The sequence below is a fragment of the Nanorana parkeri genome, unplaced genomic scaffold (assembly GCF_000935625.1).
Source record: "Nanorana parkeri isolate BGI_ZX_2015 unplaced genomic scaffold, ASM93562v1 scaffold1, whole genome shotgun sequence".
NCBI classification, from domain to species: domain Eukaryota; kingdom Metazoa; phylum Chordata; class Amphibia; order Anura; family Dicroglossidae; genus Nanorana; species Nanorana parkeri.
This window is the reverse complement of record NW_017306269.1, coordinates 8,563,324-8,581,880: the sequence shown is the minus strand read 5'-3', so window position 1 is coordinate 8,581,880 and position 18,557 is coordinate 8,563,324. Positions and strand designations below refer to the sequence as shown.

At 42.9% G+C, this 18,557-nt stretch overlaps 1 protein-coding gene across 2 annotated transcripts in view; it reads right to left on the bottom strand.

Moving 5' to 3' along the window:
- Positions 1–18,557, bottom strand: part of PPM1B (protein phosphatase, Mg2+/Mn2+ dependent 1B) — a 51,634-nt gene that overhangs the window by 4,561 nt on the left and 28,516 nt on the right. Inside the window, exons 2-6 of one of the 2 annotated variants that reach the window (XM_018556515.1) lie at positions 10,928–11,787; positions 10,142–10,259; positions 4,745–4,856; positions 3,064–3,121; positions 1,561–1,906 (exon numbers count right to left, since the gene is read on the bottom strand). In XM_018556515.1, the coding sequence (XP_018412017.1) occupies positions 1,655–1,906; positions 3,064–3,121; positions 4,745–4,856; positions 10,142–10,259; positions 10,928–11,773 (1,386 nt within the window). In that variant the 5' untranslated portion in view covers positions 11,774–11,787 and the 3' untranslated portion in view covers positions 1,561–1,654. Of the gene's footprint in view, positions 1–1,560; positions 1,907–3,063; positions 3,122–4,744; positions 4,857–10,141; positions 10,260–10,927; positions 11,788–18,557 lie in introns of those variants that run through there. The other variant, XM_018556592.1, reaches the window with a different exon arrangement.

Sequence of the window (18,557 nt, the reverse complement as noted above, 5' to 3'; positions counted from 1 at the left end):
TCAAAGTGCAGTTTAATGTTGCCCGAAAATATTCAGAAAAGCTGCCTGAAGCTTGCTAGAAACCTTGTAAAAGCTGAAGACCATGAATGAAAGGCCTTACTACAGAGCCTCTTCCTGATACTGTGGACTGGAATTTAGCCCAAGCAAACAGCCGGATAAGGATATGTGGGGTGAAGGAACTTCCCAAGGTTACTAAAGGAAAAGTGACAATCTATGGGAGATTTGGTTATGAACTGAAAAGCCCTTTAATACATTGTATGAGCATTAGCTATAGCAGGGGTAGCCAAACTGCGGCTATCCAGCTGTGGTGAAACTACAAATACCATCATGCATCCGTCTCTGGGTGTCATGCCTGTGGCTGCAAGAATCTTGCAATGCCTCATGGGACTTGTAGTTTTACCACAGCTAGAAGGCCGGAGTTTGGCTACCCCTGCGCTATAGTATAGTAAAGTATATCTACACATGGTCACCATAAAAGATCGAGAATGTGGCAAATGCCATACTAACGTGCAGTTTATAAAAACTCAACACAAATGTGTTTTTCACAAAGGCATATGTTCTATAGGCCTTTGTGAAAAACACATTTGTGTTGAGTTTTTATAAACTGCACGTTTTTATAAATTGCTAGATATAAAAAAATGAAGAAAATGAAATAGATACATATGAACCCTACAATTTATTTTTATTGTTTTTGTCAACAAGATAAAATGACAAGAGTCTAAAACACAGGAATAAAAATTTGTATTAGAGTAAAGCGGTCATTTCCTATGAGGGAAAGAAAAAAAAAAGGGACTGGATTCTGACGCACAAGACTTCCTGCCATAATTGCCATTAATGCATGGCTACAGCAAACAAAATGCCCATAACTAGACGGCCGGGAAAACTGCCTGAAAGAAACAGAAGCAAATGTAAAGCCCATACAAAAGATCAGCTTGCCCAAAACAGATTTGGATAAATGCAGCTGTTTAAATCACCCAACAATTTCATTTAAATCTCAGTGACCCCGAACTTTGCTTGCCTGCTGCTGGCTCGATTTTGCATTTGATTTTATGCAGCAGGAGCGAGTTCCTTGCCTGGCTTCATAATGGCTGCGAGGGAAAGGAGAAGTAAATAAAGAACGGCAGACATACCCTGCTAATAGGAGAGCGATCAGAGAAAAAAAAAAAAACCCCCACCAAGCAAGCCAAATCTACTAGCATGCCTCTGGGGTCATAAGCATATGAGTGTTTAAGACCACCCCTTCATAAATTTATTTTATTTTCCTTTTACCAGAAACAGGCAAAGCTGCGTCAAGTCTGCAGTGCAAAGTAGGACAGCACAGGTGACTGCAGTTTTCCATGTATGATCATCATCATGGCTTCACTGCTGTCAGACTAAACAAAAGCTGGGGCTGTGGGATGAGATTTTCTGAATGACTACAGCAAGTAAATGTGTTCCATTCTTGCATTAGTAACAATTGCTCCCTTTTGTTCTACTCTGCACTTCTTGTCTAACCTCCCCCATTTTAATAAAAGCATGCCAGAGAATGACACCCATGACCTAAGTCCTTTTGGGTGGACTGACTAATTAGTCCTAATCAAAGTTCCAGATTCTACTTTTACATAAATCACCTATACCCAGGTGGGTACAAAATAAAAGTTAGAGATCATGCAAGTTACACTTCTGAGGGTTTATCCACTGGAGTGTGGGTTTGGTTTTCAGGTACCGCTTCAGTCTCCACACTGTCACGGGAAGAAGATTGTGTTGATCCAGCAGCGGACTCTTCACCCTGCATTTTAACTAGCCTGTAACTACAAAGCATCTCCTCCAGGAGTTGACGGTAGTTCCCCCTATGATTAATTCTCAGCTCCCTGAGAGCTTCCACCAACCTTCCATGCGCTGTATTGTCCTCTGATCCAGTGGGGTCCTTATTTAAGATTCAAGACCCCAGTGTCAGTATGTAAAACAAGTGTCATACTAAACATGCCACATGCATACAACAAAAATATACGTCTGCATTACAGCAATGAAAGAATGGCTGATGAGGAACATTCATGACAAAGCTAACACTTTTAGAACTTTAGTCACAAGATCTGTTTCTAAACTGCTTCATTTTTTACAAGACAGGACTGTAAATGCCTTAATTTGGCTACTCAAAGTAGGATGCTTTAATGGCTCATAAACACCAGTATGATGCAACCATGTGGGTTACCTGCACGTTAAACAACTGAAAAGGCACCCCAACCGAATGCCTGACTATACATAGGGAAGGCACCAAAAAAGCGCTCATGCACATGGCCTGCACACAAGCATCAGGGCACTTTTTTTGCAGAAGTTACTTCCATGATAGACTGCATTACACTAGGAGTTGGCTTGTCATATGAGAACAGAAATGTGTTTTCACTGAATAGGTTCAGTTAGGGAAGTTTAGAAAATTCAGTTTATCTTTATGTGCAAATTGTTTAAAACAAATAGATTTTTTTTCTTAATATCAGATTAAAAATACCAATATCTTAAAAAGTAACCCGACAGGCTAGAAATACGGAAGCCGAAACAGGCGATTTTACTTTAAGAAGTCTGCTCCCCTTATTGAACTATTGACCTGGAGCAAGTATGCAGCCATAACAGTGTTCCGACAACACACTTGTTCTAGGTCAGTGACACACACAGCAGGTAGCCTTGGCATAAACCCCTTTAAAGAATAGTCCGCAGTGATAGCTATTCATAGCCAGACAATATTCAATAATTGTGACCAGGCTAATACAGGTCTGGACAATACCCACGGGACAAATAGCCATTGCTCGAAGAAAATATTACCATCTGGAGGATGCCCATTACAGCCACTTTAAGCACACCAAACTTCTTAGATAGATAGGACTAGCTCCCGTGCTGTACATTAGTCAGCCTTTGCAGTATTCCCAGAATTCACTGTAATGGATTACCAACAGCAAAACCAGTGCCTTGCCTACTTTACACTGAGGTTCAGTAAAGCCACACGGCCTGAACGAGGATGACATTTAGTTATAACATTGTAGCAGTACCAAATCGAAAACAAACGCTATTCCATCATTTATGAAAACTTACCCCATCATTGTCTCTATGTGGATTCAACCTATTATAAACATCTTCGATAACACTGCGTCTGCAAAGACAGATTACCAGTTAGCGTCACCAAAATTGTTATCATGGAATAAAATGTATAAGTTCGCAGCAATGGAGTCGCTAGATGCCCTGGGCAAAATGACAATTTACAGACTGCACTGGGTGTGTAAATCATTTAAAAAGCAGAGAGCTGCAGGCAAGTAGAAAAATCTTACCTTGCGGCATGCTGGCTCCCTGTACGCAAGGCCCAAGCTTCTGGGCACCGAGAGAAAGATGCCTCGATCACTTCACCCATCCCTCCCTACTATGGTCCATTCACAAAATGTCTTGTATATTTTTTTTTAACAAATAAAAGACATTCTGTATTTGGAGGAGATATGGGAGTCACATTTCTGCCCCCACCTCTCCAATCACAATATTCTTGTATAATAAAAAAAACACAAAAGACATTTAATGACTGGACAATAGTGAAGAGGGGCAGGTGATGTATCCAGAGCACTGTACTGCTAGAGTCCCATCTCTCCCTCTCTTTAGTGTCTGGGAGCTGGGGGTTATGTGCAGGGGTTAGCATGACGCAAGGTAAGATTTTTATAGTTTGCAGCAGCCCTCTGCACATCACACAGCTTTTAAAATGATAATTTACACACCCCAGATGGTCCAGAAACAAGGAATTTTGCGCAGAATGTGGCTTTAGGCACACCACTACTAAGCTCCCCTTTTCCCAGCATTCTTGTTTTAGTGGAGTCAGAGTCCTAAGTGAAATGGTTACTTGACATTTCATGAAGGTGCCAAATTGTATGGTCATGTACTCTACATTACAAAAAAAAAACAATTTTCCTCCTCCCCATCACCCATATCCTGCTTCAATAGAACATTGGTAGTAGTGCTTACTCGAGTAAGCGCTATTCAGCGTGAAACAATTTTGAGACTTCTTGCTGCTTGTATATACCCAGTTTTAGGATAATAAAGAATTTTGCTGTGTGTTGAATTATGCAAACATCTGCTGTTCTACCAAGTAGATTTCCAGTAGTAAGATGGATGTGCACCTGGCTGTACGTCGCAGGCATATGTGGACCAAACTGGAGCAGTACTGACCATTTTCCCATATCCTGATCTCAGTGGCACTTCTTACTATATGTACTTTTTACATTTTTTACCATACATTAGTGTACTTGTAATTTAAAGCCAGCCTGTAGTAAAATTGACCTTTGTCCAAGTTTCAATAATGGTCAATGAGGCCCATCTATTACAGTGATGGATTAATAGATGGGAGCAGAAGGCAGTGCGTAGCATGCCAGTTTAACGTACATCTAAAACGGAATGTTTCAAGAAATACAGATTGGTCACTTTCCTGTCTTCAACCTGCTAAATGCACAATGAAGGCGCATCAGCGCAATGAGGAGCCATCAATCTACTCTTGTAAGCAGAAAGACCAATGCTTGACAACATGCAGTACAATAAAGATTTTTGTACATTGATGCCTTTAGTCATTTATGCAAAGTGGTAGATTGTGGGAAGCAAATGTACCGATTTCAGCCAATAGGAATTCTTTTAAACACCACAACTAAATTAAAAAGCATTATTGCATGTTTTCCTTTAAACCCATCCTTTTAATTAGGCACATCCTCATAAATTTCCATATATACCACGTTCAGTCACTCACTTTCCAGCTAAGCCACCTCCAGGTGGCAAATTTGGGATATTCTCTGCTGACAGGATGCGCATTACATGAGCAAGATCTGGCATTCCTTCCTCCCCAGCAGTTGTCATGATTTCTACGAGAAGAAATAGTAACAATTTTTATTTTGGCAACAATGAAACAGACCAGACACATAGCAACTCGTATGTTGCTATAAATACGGAGCTTTATGTAAACTTGTATCACCGTGAAGCACATCAACTATGCTAACAGCATGTCATGTTATTCTAGGGAAGCGGGAACCAGGATCTCCAGTGTGAATGCCAACAGAAAAACACACACCACCCACGACTAACATGGCACGACTTGTTTAACGTCAACAAAACATACATATAAAATGCAGATACAAGTTGCGGGTAAAATCTTTTAGTATTATTCGGTTTCAAAAATTGAAGGTGTTCCAAGTAATAATGGACCAACTAGGCCTTTCACATTTATTACTCTTCTACATCAAAAAGCAACCTCAACTCACCATGTAAAAATGACTGAATGCTAAAAACAGGTTTTTTGTCATACCTGTAAACTCCATCCCTTAAAGTACATCACAGAACACAGAGTTCATTCTGGAACCAATGGGACATCTAAAAGCAGTCCAATGGAGGGGCAGGCAACACAGCAAAACGACTGCTAACAGATCTGTGAAATACACATACAAACCCCAACAAAGGGGCCCACAATTTATAGGGCCGTCCAATGAACTTTGCATCCAAAGCTGGTATCTGCGAAGGCCTGGCTCTTAAGTCAAGGCAGCCAACGTCTCGCAGAAGTGATGGAGATGATAAAAAGGTAACTTGCAAGTGAGAAGGTTCAAAGGGTGGTTTCTAAAGGGCCAACAGAACCAAACTGAGGTCCCACTGAGTTACTGGAGTGCGTAAAGGGGAGACAATGAGCAACCCCCTGCACAAAAGCCTTCATCAGGGGCTCGCAGTATACTGAGCTTAGGGTAACGGGAGGACGCCAGTTTGTGTCCTAGCGTTACCCTAAGGAGAACTATGGGGAAAAGCCCTGACCCAATAGTTCTCCTTTAACCCCTTCGTGACTGACGTACAGTGTACGTCGCCAGCATCGGGGATGTTTAAACAGACTCCCGGCGGCAATAGCCGCCGGCACTGTCGGCTTTACAACAGAAGCGATTCTGGCGACTTAGGCCCCATTCACACTGCGCGATTCGCAAATAGCGCGTTGGTCACGCGATCAGCAAATCATCGGGAGTGATGCAGATTGCATCACTTCCGGTCCCTGGGCTGTCAGTTCTAGGCTCCTGCAGCCCAGCCAAATATCTATTGAAGTGCCATGTGCACTTCAATAGCTTATTTCCAGTGTAAAAGGTGACTGGGGGTCTTTTGGACCCCCAGCATCACCTTAAAGAGTACCTGTCACCCCCATCTGCTTTCACATGAGGGGGCTTGTAAGCCCCCCTATGTGATAGCAGTCAAAGTAAAAAAAAAAAAAAGTTTTTTAAAATGAAAAATAAATCTAATAAAAATTTTTTTAAAAGTGCCTAAAACGCGCGTCGGGTGCGCTTATGTATGAAAACAACGAACGCGCTACACATGCTGGGTATCGCCGCGCACGCGGGAGAGCAATAATTCTAGGGCATCTCTAAATTGATGACCTGTGGGGGCTTTTTGGGGTACTGCAGTTTTTCGCCGTTTCACGGACGCACGCAATTTGTAACCTGGGGATGTAACCTCATCTTTTATATTTCATTTAAAAAAATGGGTATTTTGTTGTGTTTTGGGGCATTTAATTACATTTGTCACTAAATGTTGGGGTTTAATAAGGAGTTGCGCTAATATTGTGCAACATAAAAATTTGCAACTACCACCATTTTATTCTATAGGGTCTTGGCATTTAGAAAATATATAATGTTTGGGGGTTTTAAGTCATTTTCAGGCCTAAAATGTGGAATATAACAAGGGTGCAAAAAATGAAAAAAAGGCCTCAGTCATGAAGGGGTTAAGTATATGTCCCTGTCTGTGCCAGGAAGGACTCAGCGAGTCAATTATATGCACAATATAAATTTAGCTAATTAAAAACACAACCACGTTGTATCTACCTTTTATTTATTGGTTTTAATAAAAACACGGCGGAAGCCCTTTTTCACTTTGAAGTAAATGCTACTTTGGGGTGAGAGCTTTGATTTTTTTCTTTTTGGTGAATGGGAGCACATCTGAGATAGTAGTTTTAACTCACACAAAATTAGTTTTTCTGATTTTCAGCATGCTATGTTGGAACTTGGAATAGTGGCAGCGTACTGCAGACTTTCATAAAGAAAATTAGATGACCGAGACCATGACAAGCTGCCGATCCGCCTCTTAGCGACACCTCACCGACATCAGAATTATGGTCGTTCCTTTGTGGGGCAAAACGTTGCAGAATCTTGACAGCTTTTGAGAGAACAGATAAATTTGGCCAGCAAGGCAGCGACACAAAAGTAATCAGCAACACGGCCTTCAATGGACAAACAGTGTGCTTTTCCCATCAGTTTTATGCTTCTGAGATAGTTCAGAATTCATTGCATGTGCAGTTGAATGTTCCAGCTTCTTTATGCCCATAGACTTCAATGAAGAACACAGCCGTTATGAAAGGGCCGAAAGCTCTGACACTGGCCCTAAAGGTGCCCACAGACTTTACAGTACAGTGAGGCTTGTAGGTACAATATGGCCACTGAATAACCAGGAGGACTGAAGACAGGCAATATCAGGAAAGTCCTTTAGACTCAAGTTTACCAAAAAGTGGCAGCAAACAGTTTTGATGGAGCAAACATTCCATAACAGAAGCAATGCATTGTGTGCAAAGCTACGAAGCAGGAAGCATGGTATGTTTATATGACGGACATATATGGCTGTCCTCAATATACTCAAATGCAAACTATACAAAGTTCTTCTTAATACCCATTTTTAATTATTCCTTTTATACAAGGACACAAGTTGACCACCTTCCGTTGAAAAACCTAAAATATATTTGCAAAACAAAAAGCACCCCCCGTCCTCTGGTATTTAGAGCTCACTACTTACATATCTTCCAACTCTAAACACAGTATAAACTTCTTTCAACTGCAGCCCTGCATGAGGCTTTGGTAACCTTGGCTACACAATACCATACAGCTTACTCTATAGGGCCCCATTGTTTTAGCAATCAACTGAAGACAACTAAAAATCACCCATGCAGATTAGGCCCCAGCACACGCTTGTTAGAACTGTTCAAAGCACAGCAGGATGTTAAAGAGAAAACTACCTCATGTTCTATATGACAGAGAGGAAATGCAAACTAAGGGCTTGTTGACATTTTACCGCATGAAAATGCTCTAGGCAATATTCCCCATTCATTTATATGGTCTGCACACATCTATACAATGGAGTTTAGTTTTAAAAACTAGGACATTTGACATTTTTTGAGTGGTCATATGGCTAAGGAGGAGCACCAAAAGCAATAAAGCTCAGAAGAAAAAAAAAAAAAAACAGTCCAAAGTACCACAGTCTTCTGCGTTTGAACACATCTACACCATTACAAAAAGAAATCCCTATTCTAAATGTGTCACTCACTTTCCATACTGCAATAGGTTGATAATGAGGTAGGCCATCGTTATCTTCATCAAGAAGTTATTACAATCTGGCTTTGTATACTGGAGCCTAAAAGGGAAGCTTTTCATTTTTGTTAGAGAACTATGAGGTGAGTGCTTTTCACTCACTTCATAGTTCTAGCCGACCTGTGACAATGAGACTGTCACAGGTCGGCTCAGTAGATCGGGAGGTGAGCGAACATATACCGGCGTTCGCTCACCTCTCGATCCTGTCACGGCTCTCTGCCGTGACAGGGGAGGGGCTGGATTACCCCCTCCCCGCTGCGATCCGCCAGCGTTGACTGGCGGAACGGTCGGGGGGAGGGTACAGCTGGCACTTCCGTATGTCAAAAGTGTGTCAGTCATTTACGAACAGAAACCAAAAACAAGCTCAGTCATAAGGGGTTAAGCTTTGGAGTGGTGAGGGGTCAGATCCCGAGTCAAAGGCTTTTTTTTTTGCAGTGTCCCCCCTGCTGGGGAGATCTACCCACTTAAATTGTGACCATTGACACCGGGACTGAAAGTAAAAGGAAGACCCAAAACAGATTTGCCACCAAAACAGGGAGAGGGAAATCTTCCAATGTGTGACAAAAACTGTCTAATCCAGGGGTAGGCATCCTTGAGAATCAACTCATTGCAAGACTGAGCCACAGACATAACTCCCAGAGGCCAGGTGGATTTGTAGTTTCATAACAGCTGGAGCAGCAAGGTTGCCTACGCCAAGTTTAATCTTACTTGGGATAGATTTGCTCTCATTTCCCGTTACATCTGCAGGACAGGACACGTTAAATCTCCTCACTGGGACACAAATGGTTCTCCATTTAACTGGCCATACACCCGTACAATTTTGTTAGAATTTATTTTCAGATTCGAATGTCTAATGGTTACTGAAGTCTAATCAGTATTAGTTTTTGACCGCAGCGATGAGGAAAAAAAAAAAAAAATCAGGATGAAAAATGTTATGTCTTTGCTGAAAAATGAGGGCCTGTTCACACCACTCCCAGCGAGTTGCAGCACAGATAGCTGCTAGAACCCACTGGATCATACTGGAAAATCCTCCTTGCGTTCAAGTCAATGACATCTGAAAGGTATAAAGAAGGTCAGGGCTCTCCAGGGCCCTTCATTCCGTTCACATCTAGTTTCTGGTACAAGCATTTTTTGCAATCGCACTGAACCGGAACGCAGACATTGATGTGCCACGCGTTCTGGTGCGGGCGATTGCACTGCGGGCATAGCTGCGGTGTCATTAACCTCATTATAGCGCTGAATACTGAAAAATGGCCTGGATGGGAAGGGGGTTTAACACCGCGGATGTCAACTGGTTAACTTGATTTCACCACCAAGTTCCCTCCCACCTCAGAAAGCAGGGAGAATTTTCGAATGTGATTCAGTGCGTTCCAGCAGCTAACCGTGCTGAAACGCACTGGAAATGGTGTAAACAGGCCCTGAAATGGCATTCCATTTAAGAAGCTGGTCTGGATAAAATTCAGGGTTTTTCTAACTAAATTAGTGGACACAATGACCAGATTCAATGCTCTGATGTGAGATTTCAAACATTCTAGCAGCACAAGGCCAGCTTTAGTCAGAAAGTAAAGAACCTCAATATACAATGGCACTGTAAACAAAGACAGGGTGTCTGGGTGCTGTTTAGAAGTAAACTCTGGGAGATCAGGTTGCTTGAGTGTTAGTACATAAAGAGCTCAAAAGCAAAGAACATTTTAATCTAAACCAGAAGTTTCTTTGAATAAAGCAGAACACATACCACACAAGGTGAAAAGTGAATGTTACATTTATACCTTCAATTCTCGATTCCAAATGTTTATCCAGCTCCGCATCTTTCTTGATGGCTTCTTCACACACCTTTGGGGCGTTTTGAAAACAAACCAGTACAATGCTCATATTATCACGGCTTCCCTGTTATTAAAACAAACACATCGGTAAATACTAATGTACACCACTCACTGCAGGCATTAATCCATTCATTTTCCTAAAACCCAACTCCAGCCTAACTTTTATTTTACGACAAAAGGGGGCTAACTGACCGTTATTAGGGCCTGGTCCTTTTTACCCAATCCTTCTAAACGCCAACCCCAAGACATCATAGTAGTATTACCCTTAGCTGGAGGTGTAAACAAATACATGAATACTTACCGCTGGAGTGTGTGCAACACAGCTTAAAGTATTACACGCAAACTTTTATTTAAATAATGAAGCCAGAACAAATATATATTGCACGGCAAAGTATTTCTCATCCATATTTCAGAAAAGCTGCTTCCAAATACTCTCAGCTCCGCTTCCCTGAACTTCCTGTAGAATACAAGGTCACAAGGGACAGCACAGTCTCCAGCGGCCGTCTTATCTACTAGCTTAGAAAACGGAAAGCAGTGGGGAGGGGGGAGGCTTGCCTTGCAGTGCCTGCGCATTTGGGGAGACACAGCTTAATAGCTAGGTCAGCACATTGGAAGAAATCTCAGCAACCTATGGGGTCTATAGAAGGCCCTAGCCAACCTTTACAGATAAAATGACATTGCCTGTTGCTGGTAATTTATAGAAAGAACATGTCCCAATGTCTAATGGCTTACCTTATGTAAACAGGTGTCCACCACAGAATTACACACTTTCTCAAGGTCATCGGTTATCTCCAGCCTATACTTGACAAATTCACAAAGCTCCTCATTGCTCATGACATCCCAAATACCATCACAAGCTAGTATTATAAATTCATCCTCGTCTGACCGTACAATTTCATAGACCTCGGGCTCCGGAGACACAAGCTGCTCAGTAGGGCCTTTGCCATCAACACATTTGTAGTCATAGTCTCCGAGTGCGCGGGAAACCGCCAAAGAGCCATTGACGCGCTGAATCATGACGCTGCCTCCGGCGTTTTGGATCCTCTCCTTCTCCTTAGGATTGCAGGGCTTGTGATCCTGTGTAGAAAAGCAAACCTGTCCACACCTAAACAAAACAGATCTAGAATCCCCACAGTTGATGAAATACACGTGGCCCGGTGACATAAGGACTGCAACAGCTGTAGAGCCACTTCTGTCCATCCCATTCCTCAAGTCAGCAAAGTTGCGCATGTACTCGTCGATTTTTAAAAACCCAGTTCGAATGCCACTTTTAACATTTTCTACAGAAGGTTCCAAAGCAGATCCTGGAGTCTCTGCTGCCCTGAAGTCTTCGTTGTCTGTAATATGCTCTAGTAAGTGCGAAGAACAGTAATTTGCAACACGGGACCCTGCATGGCCATCGTAAACGGCAAAGAAAGACCAGTCTTCCAAGCCATGAGGGATACCCACTACAGCGGTGTGAGCATCCTCCATCTCCACTCGCCAGCCCTGCATACTGCTGAGTCCATAGCGCAATCCATTTCCTGCCCCACGAGCATTGTGTTTCTCAGTTTTGGGTTTGTCCAGAAATGCCCCCATTTTCAGTAATCAATCTGGAAGAAAAATAAATACAAATAAAATATAGGTTTTAAAATAACAAATATCAACACGACCCTCACCAAAATGCTACAAATTGTAAGTATAAAGCAGAACTCCAGACGAAAACAATTAATAGCACATACAAAGATTGAATATAACCAGCTTTTGCTGCAATATTTAACTTCAATCCATGGATTTCCACCAAAATACTTTGAATTTTCACTGTTTGTTGTCCTCAGCGTGGACAACTTAATTCAACCCACTTCCTCTGAGCCCATGTCCTCCTGCACTCACCAAAAGCCTGTGAATTGATAGTGGAAAGAGAAGCAGCATAGATAATAACGCAGATCTGTCACTCTGCTTTCTCTAATCAGCATGCTTCTAGTCAGCACATTAAACAGACCAACCATTGAGCTGCTTCTTCCTCTCACATACCAGCTTTGCTATACAGGGACTGTAGATGGCAAATAACGGGTACCGAATTTAGGTATTTTCAATGCTTGCATTTAAAAAAAAATTTAAACAGTATATTAAATATTACAAAACTGCATTATATTTATGTCTTAAATGCCTTCCTAATGTTTAAGACAGACCTATACAGAAATCGCACCCCACATTCTAACCAACCTGTGTTCTCAAATAGGAGGGGTTACCCTAAAGAGACATGAAACTAGAGTTTAGGGCTGCAACAACTAATCGTCATAATCGATTATTGAAAAAGTTGTCAACTTTTTAAATAATCGATTAATCGGCTTCCAATCAGTTGGCCCTGTTCACAGCTCCACACGCTGACAATGGCCTCCTCCCCACCTCACGCTCGCCGCTGCCAGACCTGCCCGCATCCACACCTCACCGCCCACCCACATCCACCTGTACTATAGCTGGGATTTGTAGTCCTCTATAGCCGGTGCCATTCTGCATTCATTGCTGTATAATCTTACACTTCCCATTTCACTACATTGCACACCACACTATCTCTTTCTTTTTTACTTCCACCGCTCCAAGCTTGCTCCTGTGATGGACTACAACCTCAATACAAACTAGTAGTCCCATCACTGGAGCCTTTTTTTAAACTTTATTTTATTGTTTATTCGATTAACCGATTAATCGAACCTAATAAATCGGCTAACTAATCGATTTTGAAAATAATCGTTAGCTGCAGCTCTACTAGAGTTGAACCTTAAAATTTACATTCAAGTATCTTAATGGATTAACAATACTGTATCTTATTTGTGGATCACTCGGCTGTAGATCCTCAAATCATCTCTGAATAGGTGCCGACACTGTCCTTCCTTCTGCAGGGTGGCTACTTGTGTGCCCTATGGTCCCTGTGTGTTGTAGAGTAGTCACCACTCCAAACGCGCTCCTATGATGGACTACAATCTCAACACAAATAAAAAAAACTAAAAACATGAGATTGCAGTCCATCACGGGAGTGAGCTTGGAGCAGTGGCTACTTTACAACACACATGGGCTTACACTCATCCCCATAGTTAGCAGACATGCGACATTGTCTAAAGGAATGGAAGGGGAGGGGGCAGGCAATAGCCCTCTATATATACACTGAGTTTTGGGTCAAGGGAGGACATTAGTATAGATTCTCCTGTGACCCAAAAGAGAACTATGGGGATAGATGCCTCTCCCCCATGTACAAAAGCATATAAAACTAGAGAACTTCCCCCCGGATTGAAAGATTCATGCCATCTAACGCAGACTACCGCCTCCTCACTTTGTGAAGGGCAACCTATTACTGCTCCCACAACCTCTCACCCTCCCGCGACCATAGCAAGGCTATCCCTAATCCCCTCCCTCCCCTTTTCACCCACCTACTCCCCACCCCTTGCTGTTCTCTTCTGACCCCCCTCCCCCATGCCATCAATTGTACTGCAACCAACATAATTATCGAAACCTGGAATACCCATTCTTGTTATCACATCTAACTACCATGCCCCCTTTGTGCATTCTTTCAACTCCACCACCAGAAAGTTCCCCCGGACATAACTTTAGGTATTCGCATGCCTAGAAATTCACTGATATGTCCCCCAAAATGCAGGGATACACACATCCAAGCGCTTTTATTGTTTATTCTTTAATTGACAATGGTAGATGTTTCTACATTCCAGGATTCGACCCGTGCATGTAATACTGTCGATTACATTGATGCAATGTGAATGTTACATGCTTTGATTTGTTATGATATTGTCATTCTGATGCTTTACCTTAAATCAATAAAAATATTTGAAAAAAACAAAAAAAAAAAACTAGAGAACTACGGGGTTATGTCTTTTCCCCATATTTCTCCTTAGGGTAACGGGAGGACACAAACTAGCGTCCTCCCGTCACCCTAGGCTCAGTATACCGCGAGCAGTATACTGAGGCGCCGCAGCTGAAGCGGAGCCCGACAATTGTGCTGGGATCCGCCCAGCTGCGTGACTGACAGCTGGCTCTGCCTATCTAGAGGCAGAGCCAGCTGTACCCGCCTCCTCCCGTTCCACCAGTCAGTGCTCATTGTCATGCACTTTTGTAGCTCCGTACGACGTACGTCCTTGGCAGCGAAAGGGTTAAAGCCAAAAAAAAATAAGAGAAAACATAACACCTGCAACTCAAGCATTAGGGCAGATACGGCCCCAGTTAAACACAAAATTAACCTGAGATGCATTGACCCCTTCGTGACTGATGACGTACAGTCGCCAGATCCGGGCCCGGGACCGGCGATCTTGGTGTCCGCCGGGAGCTGGGGAGGAGGTCGACGAACTTCCGTTCATCACCTGCTAACAAATGGAGGGGCTTGTAAGCCCCCCATGTGATAGCAGTCAAAGTAAAAAAAAAAAAGTTTAAATTAAATTTAAATAAAATAAAAATAAATCTAATAAAAAAAAATGTAAAAGTCCCCCACCCCCGCGTCGCCACGTAAACACGCTTCGGGTGCGCCTACGTATGAAAACGACGAACGCGCTACACGCCGGAGTGAGAGCCATAATTCTAGGGCCAGTATTTTGGGGTATCTCTAAATTGATGACCTGTGGGGGCTTTTAAAGCGTCTATGGACTTTTTGGGGTACTGGGGTTTTTCGCTGTTTTACGGATGCACGCAATTTGTAACCTGGGCATGTTGGGTATCGTTTTACTAAAATTACTAAATATTGGGGTTTAATAAGGAGTTGCGCTAATATTGCGCAACATAAAAATTTGCAACTACCACCATTTTATTCTATAGAGTCTTGGCATTCAGAAAGTATATAATGTTGGGGGGTTTTAAGTAATTTTCAGGCCTAAAATGTGGAACATGGGTACAAAAAATGAAAAAAAAAGGCCTCAGTCATGAAGGGGTTAATTAGAACCTGTAAGCAGCCTTCGACATCCAGGTGTCTGCGTATTGAGGACGGTGAGCGGTGAAAGTCTCCGAGGAGGCCATGTCCAAGGAGCCGAGCCTGGCCCGGGCCCATCACTGAGCACGAGCCATGGGGTGTTGGAACCCAAACAAAAAAGGTGAATTCGGACTGAAAAATCCGTGGATCTCCAACGACTTTCGTCTTTGCGCCTCATGGTCCGTGTGTGCTGGCAACGAAAAGAGGAGCGTAGTGGGTAGCGACGTCTTCCTCTAGACGGGCGAACCTGTCGTTGGGCGCGAGGTGCCATGGGAAGGGAAGTTTAACCAGATCGGGAGATCTATCGGTGCCTCTTTCAGCCAGCGGAACAGATGAAAAGGATGGCCCCAGCTGTGCGTTTAATATCCAGCACTGGCTTCAGCATCCTCAATGTGTGGCGTGACAAGTCGGGCATCACTTGTATCATGGCACCATCAAAATCTAGCGGGCCCTTGGTCCAGGCCTTCCGCATAATCTCTTCCTTAACCGAAAAGAAGTGGACCCTGCACAACACATCCCTGGGCACAGAAGAGTCAGGGTGGGCGGAACGATTGCTTCGGGGACCCCCTTTAACCTGATATTGTTACAGCGGCTGCGGTTTTCGGTGTCATCTTGATTCAGCCTTTGCTGTGTAGCTGCGTGTGCCGATTCCAATGCTGACATTCTAGAAAGGAGATAGTCTGTGACGGTTTCTACAGCAGCAACCTTGCCATCTAGTGCCACTACCTGCCGTTGTATTTCATGCACCTCTGTCCGCAGAGCCTGCACTATCTTCGCTGCCATTTCATCCAGATCAGCCTTGGTGGATAGCTGGGGGGGAGGAGGGAACGCCATGTGTGCTCACTGCCGGCCTCACGGGGGTACCCGTGTGACATCCTGGGAGTCTGGATCGGAGAGCTCTCTCGATCCGACCTCGATGTGGCGGGGTCAGGGGCCCCAGGCATAGCTTAGGCATCCGTTTATTAGGAGTCTGACCCCACCGAGGAGTAAAGGCTGGGCGCCATGTTGGATTCCGGCACGGCCTGCAGGAGTCGGCGGCTGCCCGAAGTAATGCAGGAGATCCCGGTATGTGGTCGGTGGGGGATGAGCTGCAGGCTCGTTTAGGCTGCAACAAGGGGGGAGAAAGCGTTTTAAAGTCCACTGAATCGTCTTGGGAGACGGGGCCGTGCAGAGCTCCGGTTCAATGCGACCTCACTCCTGCATGTCCAGACCACGCCCTCCCAAAAGAGAACTATGGGATAAAAAGGTTACATATAGTTCTCTTTAAGGTAGTTGAAATCAAATTTTTAAGGTTTAACTCCTGACTTTAAATGTCTTGCTGAATGCCATGCCCAGCCTTACCTTTTGTGGTGGTCACCTGATACACACACACCAAATAAAATCACTAAACTACTACAGTTAAAAAGGCTTTGGTTGCACACCGTCTGTCATTTTATGGGACACACTGTATATAGCAATGTACAATCAGAGGAGGTTCACCTGGAGGCCACACTTCTCCCCAAAAATGCACAGCACCATACCAGAAAACCCAGACTGCACCCAAGGCAGCTGAAAAGTGTGGTTCCCCAGCACACTTTCAGCTAAGGAAAAAAAAAAATAGCACGTTCAGTTTGGCCACAAGGTGAGAGGCTGCTGTAGACATTTGTGAACACAGCCAAGAATCACATAGGCACCAGGATTTACATGAACAGCCTCCACTCTGACCAGACATTACAGTCCAGGAAGTAAATGACCCTGGACGATGCCTGAACAAAGATGGTGCCATCCTTCTGGAAATAATTTTTTTTTTTAAATGAAGGCGTTGTCAAAGTACTGTGATCTCAGAGGTAATACCTGAACTGTTACATTTATACACCAAGTGGCTCTAGCACCAGATTTTATTTTATGCGAAACTCAATGTGTTAGGAGTCAGCCGTCAGATCAAGCTCTCCTCCGTGCACCGCCCAGTCTCCTGTGACAGGGTGTCAGGAAGGAGAGCGAGGTACAAGCACTCAGCTATCAGTGTTTGCTGAGTGTTTCCTGTTCATTCATGATTGAGGATATAGTAAACATTAGTGGTGCAACAAAATAAAAATTTCAAAACCGGAAAAAAAGGAGGTTAGAACAAAACCGAAAATTCACTTCTCCTGACCTCTCCAAACTCTTCACCCTTTTGTGAATAACCCTGTGCGTGTTTGTAAATAATTGGAGGACAGAGTATGTTTTTCTGTATCCTAAATTATGAATGAATGGAAAGTGATCTACATCACCTCCTGTTCATTTATAATTATGGATATAGTAAACATACCGAGGGGAATTCATCAAAACTGGAGCAGACAAAATCTGGAGCAGCTGTGCATGGTAACCAATCAGCTTCTCCATTTCATTTTAAAATCTTAACTGAACAAACAGAAGAGAGAAGCTGATTGGTTGCCATGGGCAACTGTTCCAGTTTTGACAAATTCCCCTCACTATGTGCACAAGTTATGAATGAAAAGGAACACTCAGTACAGGGGATTCCTGTTCATTATAACAGGGGCTGCAGAAAAAGAGATTGAGGACTTTGTGTTCTCAATCTTGTTTTTCTATTTTAAAAAGGGAAATATCAGGGATCTGTTTTGACCCCTATTTCCCTGAAGCCCCTAAAAAGTAAAAAATAAAAATATTTAATAAAAATAAATATCAAAAAAAGAACAGGTTTGTCACATATCACAACTACCCAAGAACTTTGAATTGTTTTGCGACTGTTCATTAATGTTTGAAACCATCTACTGAATTTAGCTTAGCAATTCTTTGATGTTGGTGCAAAAGGTGGCTGTGGGCAGTAGTTCCCTCATTGCAGGCCATGTAAACTGCCATTTTTATTTATTTTTCTTAATATCATATTGTCTAAGATTACACTAGATTAACGTGCAGACTATAAAGTCATTAACAATTTTTACCTCAATCAAAAATAAAAAGGTACAATCTATATTCTACTCCAGACAAGGAAACAGCATAGTTCTAAAGACCGGCTCTGTTTTCTGACAAGTGCCTTTTAATAGCATTCTTATTACCGTCACAGGACTATTATCCTAGGTACTTAGATGAGCTACTAAATTAGGTAAAGCTTTTTAATCTCAGACTTTCCTACAAGCTTATGATGGCTTGTTTCCGATAAGTCACCTGAGGACAAGCTACCTTCTGGAATAATCTTGGGTTTTAAAGCAATGGACCACAGGTATATTCCCCAACCAGAATATTTAATAAATGACCATACATTGGTACAGTTGCACTAATGCTGGATTCAACCATAAAGACGTTTTTCAAAAGGAATACCATAAAAGACTAAGCCGAAAAAAAGTAAAGTAGATAGAGCACATGCGCACGCACACACCGAATGAACAACAACTTGCTTCAGCTTTGCCCAGCCTGCATGATCATGCCCAAGTAAAGCTT